Raw genomic sequence first — 15,136 nt, forward strand, 5'->3', positions numbered from 1 at the left:
CAATTCTGGGTGAGAGTTCACACATCCCAGGTTAGGAAACAACTGACATCCCAGGAGCCTTTATCAACTGTTCTGGGCTAAGCCATCCTGTGGGGAAGAGTCATGTTCTCTTGAGGCTGGAAAGCCCAGACACAGGGAGCAGCCCTCTGAGGCCAAACTGCACCCAGAAATCCACAAGCTCTTCTGAGCACCTACCAGAGGCCTGCTCTGTGCCTCCCCATCTCCCTGTCTCAGAGGAGTTGCCTGTATAACCGGGAGGAAGAAGAGGGTGGCCGGAGTAGACATATACACCAGTCAATGCATGGAGAGCTATCCGGCCAGTGGGAGTCAGATCTAGATTGTAGCCCTTCCCCAGAGTCCAGGGTCCAAGCCCTACCAGGAGGACTCACCTAGAGTGCTGAGGTTTTAAGGACAGCTCTGAACCTAGGTTTGAATCCTGGATCCACCACAACCTAGCTATGAGACCTTGGGCAATTTACTTAACTTCTCTGTACTCTGCTGTCCTCATCTTGTAAATAGACATGAAACCAATCCAAGCTCACAGGGATGCTGTAAGGCAATCACGAAAGAACATGCATGGAATAAACACTTGTTAAATAGTAACGTGGACATTTCACCCAGCTCCAGCTCTCAACACAACTGGAAAAGACAGAAACTTAGAGGTTGGGCTCTTAAGCTGGAGGCCATTGAGTCATCACGGGCAGGCTATAGAGGATTTGAAATTCGGTGTGACATGTGTATGCAACTGGACAGAGGACCTTCAGCCTCATCAGATGTCCAAAGGGATTGTGACCTAGAAAAATCTTTGCCCACTAAGCTAGTGCTGGTCAGGGGCTGGCAGAGGTACTCAGTGTCTTAGTCAGCTGGAGCACCGTTAACAAAACAGCACAGAATGGGTCGCTTACCCAAGGGACATTCACTGTCTCACGGTTCCAAAGGCTCAAGTCCCATATCAAGGTCTGGCAGGGTCGGTTTCTGGGGAGGACTCTTCCTGGCCTGCAGATGGCCACCTTGGCACTGTGTCCTCATGTGGCAGAGAGAACAAGCAAGGTTTGAGGGTCCAGGAGGTCAGACTGTCCCCCAGCCCCTTTGCATTCTGGAACCCAGGGTCCTTGATGCAGGGCTCACAAGAGTCAGAGCCTCCCCCATGGTTGTCTCTCCAAGTCGCTAGAACCAGTGACCCACAGATTCCTAAGGGTGCTGAGTGCTCTCGAAAGGAGTCCCTGGGGACGCCTGAGTGGCTCAGTCGGTTCAGTGTCTGCCTTCGGCTCGGGTCGTGATCCCAGGGTCCTGGGATCGAGCCCAGCATTGGGCTCCCCGCTCAGTGGGGAGTCTGCTTCTCCCTCTGCTTGCCGTTCCCCCTGCTTGTGCGCTCTCTCCCTCTCTCAAATAAATAAATAAAATTAAAAAAGAAAGAAAGAAAGAAAGAAAGGAGTCCCTGAATCTGAGTGTGCACCCAAGCCCATCTGAACAAAGATCACATCTTGCATGTATGACTAGCTTCCAACCCTGCAGAAGGTGATGTGGGTGTAAAAGACAAATCTGTTTAGAGGGGCTATGGAACCCAAAATTCAGAGCTGGATTTTGGTCATTGTGTATGTGTATTTCCTCAGCCAATTATACTAAAAGTTCATGGGGGCAAATGGTTTTGTGACACCGATTTAATTCAACCCCATTAATGTTTATTCAGTGTCTACTGCGTGCTGGCAACCCCAGCGCTCTTCCTTCAGCTGTAGGCAGCTTTTTATGGTTTCCAAGGTTGCCGAGAACCAGGCCTGGGTCCCCACGTCCCCGGCTCCCTGGCCTTTTCTCAGAGCCATCTGCACAGAAGGCTTGAATCTAGAAGCCCAGAAGTTATGAAAGCCAGCCTCCCTTGCCCTGAGACAGGACTCCCCTGGACATTGTCCCCGATGGGCATCAGGTCTCTGCCTGCATGCCTCCAGAGATGGGCTGCTAATTTAGGAAGGAAAACCACTCATATTTAGTCATTAATGTATTTTAATTTGTTGTACCCTGAGCTATCAGAGGCAACACCTACACCCCCAGTGGTCCCACCTGATTTGTCACACCAAAGGGAGGAAGACTCAGGGTCTTTGTTCCAGGCATGGGCTGCCCACTCGGAACCCTCAGCCCTGCTGCCCCCTCTCCTCCCTTGTGCCCACAGACACAGCATCAGGAAATTGAGTTCTGGTTGGGGCAAGGTAGGCATGGCTTCCTCCAGCTGCATGAAACCCTCACTACTGCCCCAGCCTGAGGGAGGGAGGTCGATTTATAGGGCCAGCATCTGTCTCCTCAGCAGGAAAAGGCTCACCGACAGAATTTGCTCTGGAAAAGGAAGGGGAGGGGTCTGTCTGTGATCATTCAGCCCCAAAATGATGCTCATGATGTTGGCTTTCCAGGCCATTAATTCAAGGGCTCCCTACACCATCCCCCATGTTGCTGCCTGCTCTGGGAGATAAGCCCAGTTCTATTTAACCCTATTTATTCCTCCCAAAAGTGGCCTCCATCTCCGTTTGCCAGGCGTTTAACCCCTTGGGTACTGAACGCATCAAAAACAGAAACGGATCTCCTGTTGCCAGAGGGGTGCACATTCCACCTGGGCCCAGACTGCAGGATTGGTCCAGAATACTGTCCTTGCTTCATGGGGCTTGGCAGGAGTCCTGGGATCTCCCAAGCCCCTGAAGACCGTGGGACCTTGTGTGGCCCTGAGAGGAGAGCCCCCCGGCCCCACTCCCAGGGTGGACAGCAGCGACAGTTCCGGCTCCCTCCCCACAACCCTCCCAGCTCCCATTTTCTCAGTCCCAGGGCTGGGTTCTGGCTCAGGCCAAGAGGAAGGCTGTGGAACCTCTGTTTCTTTTGTGCCCTGCTGGCTGGTGCCTCTGCCTGGCATGTCCTTCTCTGTCTCCCTCTTCCCTCTTCTAGCTTGTTCCTTTTTATATCTCCTCTGTCCCTTTTCCTCCCTTTGTTCTCCCTTCTATTCCCCTTTGGTAATCCTATCGGGGTACGCTTGCATTCGGGGGGGTGCCTGACTATGGGTGTGGATGTGAACTGTATGTGTGGTCCGTGTCTGGGTGTCTGTCAGTGTGTGTACAATTCTCCGTGTTACCTGCCCATCCTGTGCTGCTGTGTGTCTAAGTCTGTCATCTGGGTGACGGTGCCCCTGGGGCTCCATCTAGGGGGGGTCTGCCCTGGTTTCTGTGTGTGGTGGGCAGTCTCGGTTCAGATCTTCTGTGTGTCTGCGCGCTGGCCTGTCCTTGACCTGTGTGCACTGCCCAGTGTAAGTCTGCCAATGTGCTTGAATCTGGGCACTGGCCCTCACTTCTTGGTCCATCCGTCAGTTGCCTTGTCATTCTCTGTGTGTGAGTGCATGTGTGTATGTGTGCATTGTGTTTCAGCGCAGGGGGCCACGCTGCTGCAAATTCCTCTCGAGAGGGCGCCCCTAGAGGAGCTTATCAGGAGAATCTGGAGGCTGATGGCTTCTCTAGAGCACGCCCAGCTCATTACCAGCTAGGCAGGGTGTCCTGTTTGCCTCCTGGGGCTGCCTGCCAGGTCCCCTGCCCTCTGCCCAACTCCTGACCTCCATTCCTTTCCCTGGAAGGGGTGAGGATGGGGAGGTGAGGCAAAGACAGAAGAGGGCACATGCCAACTCACCCTGACTTCCACACACATCAAGGGCTTTTTCTTGCACACTCACTTTCCCCCCCAAACAATGAGACATGGCCATTCAGTATGCCAGCAAAAACAAAAGAATAATTGCTACCATGTCCTGGGCACTGAGCATTCCCTGCTAGGCATTTTACATACAAGACTCACCGAATCCTTTCAAGAACCAGATGAAGCTGTTACTATTATTTTCACATTTTAGTGATGAGGAAGTAGAAGCTAAGAGAAGTTAAGTTCGTAGTCCAATGTCGCACAGTTAATACATGAGGGAGCAGAATATTCCAACGAGGGAAGGCTGCTTGGGAGCTTGCCACCCTGGCCTGGGAAGAGGCATTTGTGGCAATTAGCAGGAAAAGAGGGATGCAGAGGCTTTCCTGCTCCAACTGCTGACATCTGATGACTGCCAGAGGGACAGGTGTCTGCTTCAAATGTCATCTCTTGACAGTGTGGTGGCCAAACACCAAACAACCAGGGAGAGGAGATGGAAGGACGGACAAGGTCACAGAAGGGAAGGCACAGGAGGAACATCAGGATTCCTGGGGCTCTACCCTGGCTCTACCCTGGACTGTGGGTGACCTTGAGCAGGACACCTCATGGCCAGGCCTGGGTGTGCTTATCTGTAAAAGAAGGGGTGTTTTAGGGATGGCTTAAGCATCGCAGGAAGGATGATTGGACTGAATGCTCTCCAATGTCCCCATAGACCCAAAAATTGTGGTGGGGAGCCTAGACAGGGACCATGCTCGCATGGTCCTGGTGGTTCCCACAACAGTGGGAAGGTAGTCACGTGCACAGTAGGGCAGTGAGAAGGTTTGCTGAATGAATGAATGACCCCATTTCTCACTAATGAAAGAACTTCACAGCGCCCCTTGGGTCTTAACAGCAGCGAACAACATAAGGGAAAAGGAAAGAGAGGATAAGCATTTTGGACCCACCTAAAATCCACACATAAATCAGCAATGACCAACTCATACATATACGGCACTGCCTCACTTGTCAAAGAAGGCATCAATGGCCGTCTTCAGGTCTGGGTGTGTATGTGCTAGAGGCAGGCACTAGGGACTCCTAGTTTCTGCCCAGATCACCTTGTGTGGAACTAAAGAATTTCACCAGGAACAGAAAAGGTGGCATGAAGATTAGGAGGTGAAGACCTTTGTCTGTAGGAGTCTAGGGAAAGGGATCTCTTTCCCAGCCTCTGGGGATGGGGATGGGGCTGGAGGAGGGTCTCTGTATAGGGCAAATCTCTGGGATGGGAGATCAGTTCTTTTTCAAACCTCGCTGGAGGAGATGATCTGTATTTGGGGAGGAAAGATTTCTGTTCTCTTTGTTCTGAGTCGTATCATGACTTGGAGGATCTGTGTTTGGGGTCAGGCTCTATGGAAAGGTTTTCTTGTCATAGCAGCTGGTGCAGGGGGATGGATTCTTCAGGTTACTTATGGGGGGTGGGTTTCTGTCTTGGTTTCTGGCAAGCAGGCTCTTGGGGGAATTTAAGGGGATACCTGGGGAGGGATCAAGAGCATCTCTGTCCAATGTGGTGGAGGTTCCCTATCTGGAGAGGAGCTTGCCAAAGACTGAGGCGCTGAGAGGGGGGGACAGGGAGTAGGGGGGAAGTCTTGTCTTGCCTGTCTTGTCCTGGCAGTTCCAATTCGCTGGTCAAAGCCCTCAGGCCGCCCTACTTGTGCGCTGACGCCCTACTTGTGCGCTGACGTGGGCTAATCTAGAAATACTACAGGGGAGGGGGAGACTGGGGTTCTCAGAGAGACAGAGCCTTGAGAGGGGGAGATAGGGGATCCCTTTCTTTTCCTTTCCTTCAGTTTCTCCCTACCCCTACCCCCACCCCAGTCACAGCCGCCAGTCCTCCTCCACCTAGGCCAGGTCGCATAGCTGCTGTTTACTGCTCAGGCTCAAGAGGAGTCCCGGTGGGAGCCCAGCTGGGAACACAGGCAGGGACCCATACCGAGCGGTGGACCCTCAGGGAGACACAGCTACAACAGGGCGCACACAGGCAAAAACGCAGGCAACCCATTCGGGAACACTTAACCACACAATCGAACACACCAGCCCTGCGAACGCACAGGCTCAAATGCGCACGAAACCACACATTTACAGAACAAACACGGTTACCAAATCTCACCCTCGGAATCCGCTCAGATTCGGCCCGTAGCAGTATCTGATAAGGTATCGGTCTTTGTCTCGGGGTCGCTCTCTTACTCGCGCGCGCACACACGCACCCCACTCAACAGAAAGGGTCTAGGTTTCCACCACCGCGGCGAGCGCACGGCGCACCTCCGCGCCCGGGGCCCGCGGCGAGCCCTGCTTTCCTACCGGCGGGACACCGGCTGCGCCCCTCTGCTCCGTGGACATTCGCAGACCCGCCACGAGGCTGTCGAGAGAGGCCCTCACGAAGTCCTGCCTCCTTCCAGACTCCCAAACGAAAAGAAAGCGAAAGGCCAACCTTTCGCCTCCATTCTGCACACATTTGGAGGCCGGTCGGTGGCGAGCGAGCCGCAGAGTCGCTTTCATCGCGGCGTCTCTGGACGGGCTGAGACAGCCCCGTGACCCGGACGGGCTGAGCATTCTCGAGAGCGGTCCAGGACGGACACTTCTGCCTCCGAGGGGGGCTTGCGGCCAGGTCTCAGTGTGAGTAATGGGTACAGATCGACGCCCAGACGGCCCGCGCCGCGGGAGACAGGTAACTGTCCTGCCACCTTTCTGGACCTCCAGAGCGGTCCTTGGCCAGAGGCTCTGGGGCCGAAAGACTCCCGGGCTCTGGAGGGGGTAGTCGCGGCCGCGGGACCGCGAGAATCAGCACGCTCCGGCCCCCTCCCTCCCTGCGGCGGCGAGGTGGGAAGGGCTAGGATCCGAGCTTAGCACCTCCCCCAGAACTGCAGCACTCCAGCCCCCACCGTGCCCTCCGCGCCCCCTCCCGTGTGCGCTCCCTCTCGGTGCCACCCGGCGGGCGCCCTTCGCCGGCCCCCATCTCAATTCTCCCGAGTCCCTTCGCGCCCCTTGTCTCTTCTCGCTGCCCTCCTCCCCCAACCCCTCGCCTCCTGGTGTTTCCCCCTCCCCAACGCCCGCCCCCCGCCTGATTCCGAGGGGCGGGAGCGCAGTGGGCTGCGCACGGGTGGGGGCGCCGCGCCGGCCTCGCGTAGCCGCTCTGACGCCGCCGCCGCCGCCGCCGCCCTCCGCAGCCCAGCGCGCGCCCCGCGGCAGCTCCGCAGTGCACTCGCCGCCGCCGCTCCGCCAGCCCCGCTGCCCGCCCGCAGGGTGGGCTCCGAGCGAGCCTCAGACGCCCCCTGAGGGGGTCATGAGCCAGAGCGCCCTGGGGCGCCGCGGGGAAAGCGAGCGAAGATAGCGGCCTCGCGCCCCCCTGGCCCTCGCCGCCTCGCCGCGCATCCCCCGCGTCCCCGGCCCCTTCTGTCCTTTCCACGGACCCCGCCGCCGCCATGGCCACCCTTCTCCGCAGCAAGCTGTCCAACGTGGCCACAACCGTGTCCAACAAGTCCCAGGCCAAGGTGAGCGGCATGTTCGCCAGGATGGGTTTTCAGGCGGCCACCGACGAGGAAGCGGTGGGTTTTGCTCACTGCGATGACCTCGACTTTGAGCACCGTCAGGGCCTGCAGATGGACATCCTGAAAACAGAGGGTGAGCCCTGCGGGGACGAGGGAGCCGAACCGCCCGTCGAGGGAGACATCCATTACCAGCGCGGCGGTGGCGCGCCCCTGCCGCCCTCGGGCTCCAAAGATCAGAATGTGGGGGCTGGTGGCGAATTCGGGGGCCACGACAAACCCAAGATCACCGCGTGGGAGGCGGGCTGGAACGTGACCAACGCTATCCAGGTGAGCGCGGGATTCCCTGCTCTGCCTGCCCCTACCCTCCACCTCCTCCAGCTCTGGAGCACCAGGCTCTACCCCTGTGCGGGTCCCCGGGCGATCTCAGCGGAGAGATCCCCTCCCGTACCCAGGATCTCACCTTCCCCCATCCCTCCCAGCCCTGTGGTGGGGGGCGGCGGGGGGATCTACAACCCTACAAGCGGGGTCTCCCGCCCTGATCCGCACTCCCTCCAGCGGCCCCAGGCGCAGGACTGCTAGGCTGAGGTTTGGTCCGAGGCACTTGCCCTGAGACCCTGCAAACCAGAGGGAAACAGGGGGAGGGGAGCGGGGAGGGGTGAGGGAGAAAGAAAATCAGGATTGGAGGGAACGGTGTCGCCTGGGACTCCGGAATGGATTCACAGCTGCACGTTCAGGAGGAAAGGAGAGAGGGAAATTGCTGAGCTGGGAGTCTCCTCCCCCGACACAGGCACAAGACACACTTGCTCACATCCACCCTCCCCCACGAACAATCGCCGCACAGGTGCACACGACATGCATCTATATAGAGACCACAAGACTATCCTCAAAGGCACCTTCCTACACCCCCACACAAGCACATACCTGTACATACCAAACACACACACGAACCTTGAACATACACATGCACACAAGCACAGATTCTTGCAAACAGGATCCAGCCCACTTTCTCAGGTGCTGCCCTTTTGGGGACATACAGGTGTGCACAAACATAAGCACATGCATGATGTGCTCACACAAGCACAATTAGCCTGTGGTACCTCAGTGCTCCCTGTGCACAGACACCCCTTTCGCCCGAAATCCCGGCTACACGGCAAAGAGGCGACCAGCTTCTCCGCGTGTGACTGGAGAAGCAGCCTCTGGATGCTCTGAACAGTCTCTGGTCTCCAGGCCTGCCACCCCTTCACCCTACTCGCAGCGCCCCACTCCCCACCAGGCGGCGCCGGACTCCACGGGGAGCGGGTTTGGAGAGTGCACAACGACCCCAGGAGCTGGCAAAGGCGGGCAGGCCGCGGCTTGAGGGGAGGAGGAGGTCTCAGCCCAAGGAGCCCCCGGGCCCTGTGGCTTGGTCCACCTGGCGTCCCCGGAGCGCACGGTCGTTGGGGCGCACAACAGGGATCTCCCGGGAGCGGAAGGCCAAAGCGGGGTTGCTTCGGGGACCCAGGCTGCGCAGGGCCCTGCACACTAAGTGGTCTGACTCGAGGCGCCTCCCGCTCCCGGGCCCTGCGAGGTGGCCATGCAGAACCATGGGCAAGGGACAGCGACCGCCTCCTTGCCACCCGCGCCTTCGCCAGGGGCGTCTTTGAAGGCCCCGTTCCGTAGGCCCGGAAGGAGGCCAGGGAGGGAGACTGGAGGCCTGGAGGCCGTGGGAACCCTGGATTTCGTTAGCTTCTCTTCCCTTTGTAGATTCTAAACCCTCCTTCCGCGGTCCACCCACCTGAGTCTGCAGCTTGACTCCTTGATTTATATTCTCACCCCCTTGCACTTTCCCCCAGAGGCCCCTTATCCTGCTTGCCTCTACCACTCTCAGCCCCTTCTTAGGCCCCAGCCTCTCCCACCCTACTGAAGCCTTGCCTTAGGATTCTCACTCCGTGCGCCTCTGGCCTCCCCCCCTCCCCCCAAAGCTTTTGGGAGCATCCTCACTTTCCCTCCGTTCTTGCCTCCCTCTGCTTCCCGTCAGTGCACCCTCAGCCCCTCTTCCGTCCTACCCTAGCTCTTTCCCCTCCCACTGCCGCGTTCGTGGTCCCTTCTCCAGTAGGCCATAGGCCCTCATTAGCTTCCCTGTCCCCCATTCCAGTCCCACCTTAAATCCCGTGCCCCCTCTTCCTGATGGCTCAGGCCTCGCTCTACCTTTCTCAGCGCCCTTTTCTGGCCACGACTCCTCCAGCCCCTTGTCCATATACCAGTCCCTCCTTGTGTCTTGACCCCACACTCAGCCTCCTCCGCACCTCCCAGCCGTAGGCACACCTTTCCCTCAGTTGCAGCCTGGAACACCTCCCTCTCCACCTCTGACTGACTCCCCCAGTAGGCCTCGGTGCACCCCCATTCCAGCCTACTCTTAACCTCTCCTCGCGGTGGCTCAAGTCCCGTTCTCACTCCACCTAGCGCCCCCTTGCGGCTGCAGCCTTAAGCCACGCCCCCAGGTCCCCTCTGGCTAGGCTGCGGCCGCTGAGCACCCGGGTCTGGTTGCCTTTCCGCCTCGCAGGGCATGTTCGTGCTGGGCCTGCCCTACGCCATCCTGCACGGCGGCTACCTGGGGTTGTTCCTCATCATCTTCGCCGCCGTGGTGTGCTGCTACACCGGCAAGATCCTCATCGCCTGCCTGTACGAGGAGAACGAGGATGGCGAGGTGGTGCGGGTGCGGGACTCGTATGTAGCCATAGCCAACGCGTGCTGCGCCCCGCGCTTCCCCACGCTGGGAGGCCGCGTGGTGAACGTAGCGCAGATCATCGAGCTGGTGATGACTTGCATCCTGTACGTGGTGGTCAGCGGCAACCTCATGTACAACAGCTTCCCAGGGCTGCCCGTGTCGCAGAAGTCCTGGTCCATTATCGCCACCGCCGTGCTGCTGCCCTGCGCCTTCCTTAAGAACCTCAAGGCAGTGTCCAAGTTCAGCCTGCTGTGCACTTTGGCTCACTTCGTCATCAACATCCTGGTCATCGCCTACTGCCTCTCGCGGGCTCGCGACTGGGCCTGGGAGAAGGTCAAGTTCTATATCGATGTCAAGAAGTTTCCCATCTCCATTGGCATCATCGTGTTCAGCTACACGTCCCAGATCTTCCTGCCTTCGCTGGAGGGCAACATGCAGCAGCCCAGCGAGTTCCACTGCATGATGAACTGGACGCACATCGCCGCCTGCGTGCTCAAAGGCCTCTTCGCGCTGGTGGCCTACCTCACCTGGGCCGACGAGACCAAGGAGGTCATCACGGACAACCTGCCTGGTTCCATCCGTGCCGTGGTAAACATCTTCCTGGTGGCCAAAGCGCTGCTGTCCTACCCGCTGCCCTTCTTCGCTGCTGTCGAGGTGCTGGAGAAGTCGCTCTTCCAGGAAGGCAGCCGCGCGTTCTTCCCCGGCTGCTACGGCGGCGACGGGCGCCTCAAGTCGTGGGGGCTGACGCTGCGCTGTGCGCTCGTGGTCTTCACGCTGCTCATGGCCATCTACGTGCCGCACTTCGCGCTGCTCATGGGCCTCACCGGCAGTCTCACGGGCGCCGGCCTCTGCTTCCTGCTGCCCAGCCTCTTCCACCTGCGCCTGCTCTGGCGCAAGCTCCTGTGGCACCAAGTCTTCTTCGATGTCGCCATCTTCGTCATCGGCGGCATCTGCAGTGTGTCCGGCTTCGTGCACTCGCTGGAGGGCCTCATCGAGGCCTACCGAACCAACGCGGAGGACTAGGGCGCCAGGGCTCAGGTTCTCCCGCGCTCTTCCCACCCTCCCCACCCACCTCCACCGGCCCTGTGCGCCCTGCCGCCGTGCTTGGGAAGCCAAGCTTTAAACATCTCTGGTTCCTAGTTTCTGATTATCGGGGATGGGGGGTGGGGTGGGAGGGGATAGGAATCCACAATCCATCGCGTCTGCGTTTCTGTTGTCCTTTCTTTTCCACAACACCCTAGTTTCTGGGGAGGCGGGGGCGAATTTGTGGGTCGGGCTCTCTGTCCTTCCCGGAGGGACCCCGACTCTTTGGTCCCTGTCACCGAGGCAGGTGGGAAGGGAGGGAGAGGGGGCGCAGCTCGCAGGCGCAGAAACTTGACCTTGGGGGGGGGGCATTTCACAGCCATCCAGTGCTCGGAATCTGCAGCGTCCAGCCATTTCCAGCAAGAGCGCTTCCCATTCCAGGGACATTTCAACCCTGCAGAGGGAAAGGCTGTCCGGGAAGTCTGTTTCGGGTGGGCGATTTCCTTCGGCGAAGCGGGGAGGCGAGAGGCCGAGGCAGGGCCGGCTTGTCTGCCGGTTTTCAGGAATCCAAACTCATCTTGTGCAATTTATCAGGTTGTGGAACTGTTCTACTGTGCGTGTGGTGTGCTCGTGGTGAATAAGATGAAATGTATATCAGAAAAAAAATCTATCTCTAATTTAGAGTGCGGTACATAATTATATCCGCAAATAAAGAAGAAACAAAGGCGCCCGCGCCTGTGTCAGTTCTGCATTTTTGCGCCCGGGGCTGGGGTTGGGGGAGGTTGACCGGGTGGGGGGGGGATCCCAAAGCGTTGGACCGCAGGGGAACCGGCTCTGGCCAGGCCGGGTGAAGCAGGTGTGGGTGGAGGAGCACCTGTAGTTAATGGGTCCTGGGAGAGCCCGGGGGAATGAGGAGGATGGTTTGCAGTAAGAGGAGGCTCTCCAGGTGTTTGCGGGAGGCAGGGGAAGGAGCATGCCGTGCTCCCTGCGGTTTCAGTGTGGCCTCCGTGCCGCAGCCAACAGGACAATATTTGTTCTGAATCCCTCCTGGGGGTTGGATCCATCTGAGAATTCTGGGGACTCTCTCAACCTCCAATGGGGGGGGGAGACAATAAACAAGGGCATGCAGAAATCCACACTTGGCTGTGGACTGTGAAGAGAACTGTAAAGGAAATCAACAGCAGGTTGTGTATTTCCCCGGGGGGTTCCCAGGGCCAGGGGCCAACCTGGCCGCCCAGGCATCTCTCACCCAGGAGAACCCCACTCAAGTCCAAGCTGAGGTTTATACGGCCACAGTGAAGAAATCTGGCTGTTTAGAATCAACAGCCTGAGCAATTTGTGTCCCAATCTCCCCTCTTCTTGAACAGCCTGTTTGAGATTTTTTTTTTTTTTAATTAACCTAGAGGATCCAGTCCTTTTTTGGTGTAGATCCGACTCCAGGGTGCCAATCCCAGACCCATTGGAGAAGGTCATAGTCAGACTTAATAGATGCGGTCGAGGAAGGCAGGAAGGCCAGGCCATTCCTAGGGTCCTCACAGGAGACAAGCCATGTGGGAGGTTTTCAGTCTCCACCACCAAGGCAGAGGACTAGTTTGGAGCGATTTCTCTAGATGTGAACTGTGCATGAGGAAGAACTGCGAGAATGCCCAAGAACAATGTCCATTCTCCCTACTCTCTGCAACGGCTGTGGGTGCCCGTGCGCGCATGTGTAGGAGATATAAAGATCTGCGTGTGGGGTGGGGGGAAGGCTACATCTGTGTCTTGTGAGAGCCTTGATGAATGTGTGTGTGTGTGTGTGCACGCGCACGCACACACACAGAGCATCTTTGTGGGCATGTCTGCGATAGAGGTGACCTCTCACCACCTTGGTTCTGCAGCCATGGAGCAGAAGAGGGTTAGGATCTGGTCCTCTCTGCTGCCCGAGGTTCTGACTATTTAAATGGGCCATCTGAGATGTTCAGATGTCAAACACCTAATCCCCCCTTGTCACAATTGTCTCTTGTCCAGGATCCGGAGCTGGCCAAAGAATCCTCAGTTTCCAGCTTCCCTAGGCTTTCTGATGTATCCCAGGCCTGGAAGCTGACCCTCCCCCTGCCCTGCTTGCCACTTCTCCTGGGCTGGTCTACTGGTCCACCGGTCCGCCGACCCTGGGATGTGCTCTGAGTCTCAGGGCAGTCTGTAGTCTTCAGAAAAAGCCCGGAATGCTGCAGTGGAAGGCAAAGTGGGGGCGTCACGTGCACCAGCTCCATCCTTCCCATCTTTAGAAGGACAAATGAGACAGCAGGCAAGTCTGGATGCAGTGGCTGCCACCTCCGCGGACTTGCCTAGATCCACTCCCCTGAGTCCAGCTCCGGGCTTTGTGCTCAGCTTGCAGGAGCCCTGGTCACCCCGGGCGGGTCCTGAGGGTGATGGGGCAGGAGAGCCAGCCTTCTAGGCGCACCCTCATAGGTAGGACATCCATTTCAGACTCATATTCAGGCTGCCGGGAGAAATAGGGAGCAGGTAGCTGGGACCCATCTCCGTGCCCCTGCCCCCAACACACCAGCATGCATGGGTAGAAGTTGAAAGGAAGCACTCCGGTCGTGCTTTGGGTCTGCAGCGAGGGCACTGTCTGAGTCTAAGGGAGGTGTTAGGCCTGGCCTAATGAATCTTCATTAGGGGGTCGAATTGAGGAAGGGGTGGGGAGAATCCACCTCTGCACCCCCCAGGGTGCCCATCTGTACCCAGCAGGTCTTAGCATGGATCCTGATAAGTGGTCCCCTCCGGCGTCCACGACAGGCAGCTGTGCATAGGTGTACCTGGCTCAATGCCTTGGGCCCCTGGCCTGGAGCCAAGACCCTTGCCACCCCCCCCCCCCCCGGGAACCCAGGAGTTGCCACCACCTGGTCCCGAGACAGCCCTGTCTTGTCCCCCAGCAGTGAGAACGCAAGCTGTCAGCCCTCAAAGAAGGCTCTCCACTTTTAGAATTTGGATAAACTCTTTCCTGCAGACCCCAGATTTCTAAATGCTTCTTCCCTTCCTGCCATCCGCCCCCCCACCCCACCGAGTTGATAATCACTGTTTATCTCTAGTGCTTTATTTTCAGGTCCTCCATATTTCAAAATGGGCTTTTGATCGTTTTCCCCTCAAATATAAAAAGATGCTCTGTTGTGGAATTAAATGACATGTCTTACCCCAGGGACTGATCTGTTCCTGCCTTAGGAACTTGGGAGGGAAAGAGGGAGCCAAACAGGCTCATAAGGACCAGTCAGGAAGTTGAGAGGATCCTTGACTTTCTGTTGGTGGGGATGAAGGATCTCAAGGTCAAGGGCCAGAGAGAGACTTCAGTCAAAGAGGCAGCAGACCAGCTACAGGGCTTAGTCCTCACTGCCAGTGAGGGTGTGATGGAAAACCCAGACCTGGACATCCAGGGATTCAGGAGAGGGAGCTGATTTGACCCCAGAGAGCCAGCCTTGGGTGTCCTTCTCACTGTTTTTTATTTTTTTCCTTTTCAACCTTAAGAAAAATTTCAAGCATACAGAAAAGGTAAAAAAATTCTACACTGACAGCCCACATACCCACCACCTAGACTGAACAATTAACATTTTTACAGTGCTGAAATAGCTATCCCATATCTATCCATCTATTCATCTAGCAATCCACCTTTTAAAAAAAAATGCATTTCAAAGATGCAGACCTCAGTGTATTTCCCTGTTGCTGAAGCATGCAGGATCAGTAACAGTGACATCCAGAGAGTATAGACCGGTAGCAGCACTATGCTCAGCCATCCTGAGTCTGAAGCAAAAGAAAGGATCAGCAATGATCCAGTCTTGATTTCAAATTTTATTATTTTGTTCATGTTATTTTGAACATTATAGTTCAGTTTTGAATTTTGACCTTGAAAATCGTTTATCAAATATCTTATTGAATTCTTTTGTACCTTCTTAAATTTTGCTCTCCTGACAAATGCTTCACTTGCCTCATGCTAATCTCAGTGAGGTAGGGGCTTGGGAGATGAGCTCTACTTCCTAGAGGTTTGGATTGAGTCTGTTCAAGAGACCAGCTGTGACTGATCCCACAGTGATGCTGTGGGTGCCATCTCTGCCAGTTGTGGGGGTCAGGAGGGACCAGGAGAGGAGAGGCCTCTAGCCAGAAACACCCAGCCGGTTGGTCCAGCAGTGCTGAGGGCCAAGCTCAAGGCAAGTGGGGGGGTGGGGGGTGGGGGGTGGGGGAGGAGCTTTACACTTCCAGCAGC

The 15,136-nt window shown here is 56.9% G+C and overlaps 1 protein-coding gene across 1 annotated transcript; it reads left to right on the forward strand.

The window, feature by feature from the left end:
- The first annotated feature begins 7,106 nt into the window (after positions 1-7,106).
- Positions 7,107-10,938, forward strand: SLC32A1 (solute carrier family 32 member 1). Its single transcript, XM_045883869.1, has 2 exons — positions 7,107-7,499; positions 9,715-10,938. Exons 1-2 carry the CDS (start codon positions 7,107-7,109, stop codon positions 10,900-10,902), a joined length of 1,581 nt encoding a protein of 526 aa, XP_045739825.1. The 3' UTR covers positions 10,903-10,938.
- Positions 10,939-15,136: the final 4,198 nt, after the last annotated feature.

The sequence above is a fragment of the Mirounga angustirostris genome, unplaced genomic scaffold, assembly GCF_029215605.1.
Source record: "Mirounga angustirostris isolate CCGP_5_RB_7025 unplaced genomic scaffold, mMirAng1.0.hap1 SCAF_10, whole genome shotgun sequence".
Taxonomy (NCBI): Eukaryota; Metazoa; Chordata; class Mammalia; order Carnivora; family Phocidae; genus Mirounga; species Mirounga angustirostris.

Coding starts and splice junctions, on each gene's coding strand:
- SLC32A1 (XM_045883869.1), top strand. CDS start 7,107: ATGGCCACCCTTCTCCGCAGCAAGCTGTCCAACGTGGCCACAACCGTG. Junction 7,500..9,714: donor ACGTGACCAACGCTATCCAG/GTGAGCGCGGGA, acceptor TCCGCCTCGCAG/GGCATGTTCGTGCTGGGCCT.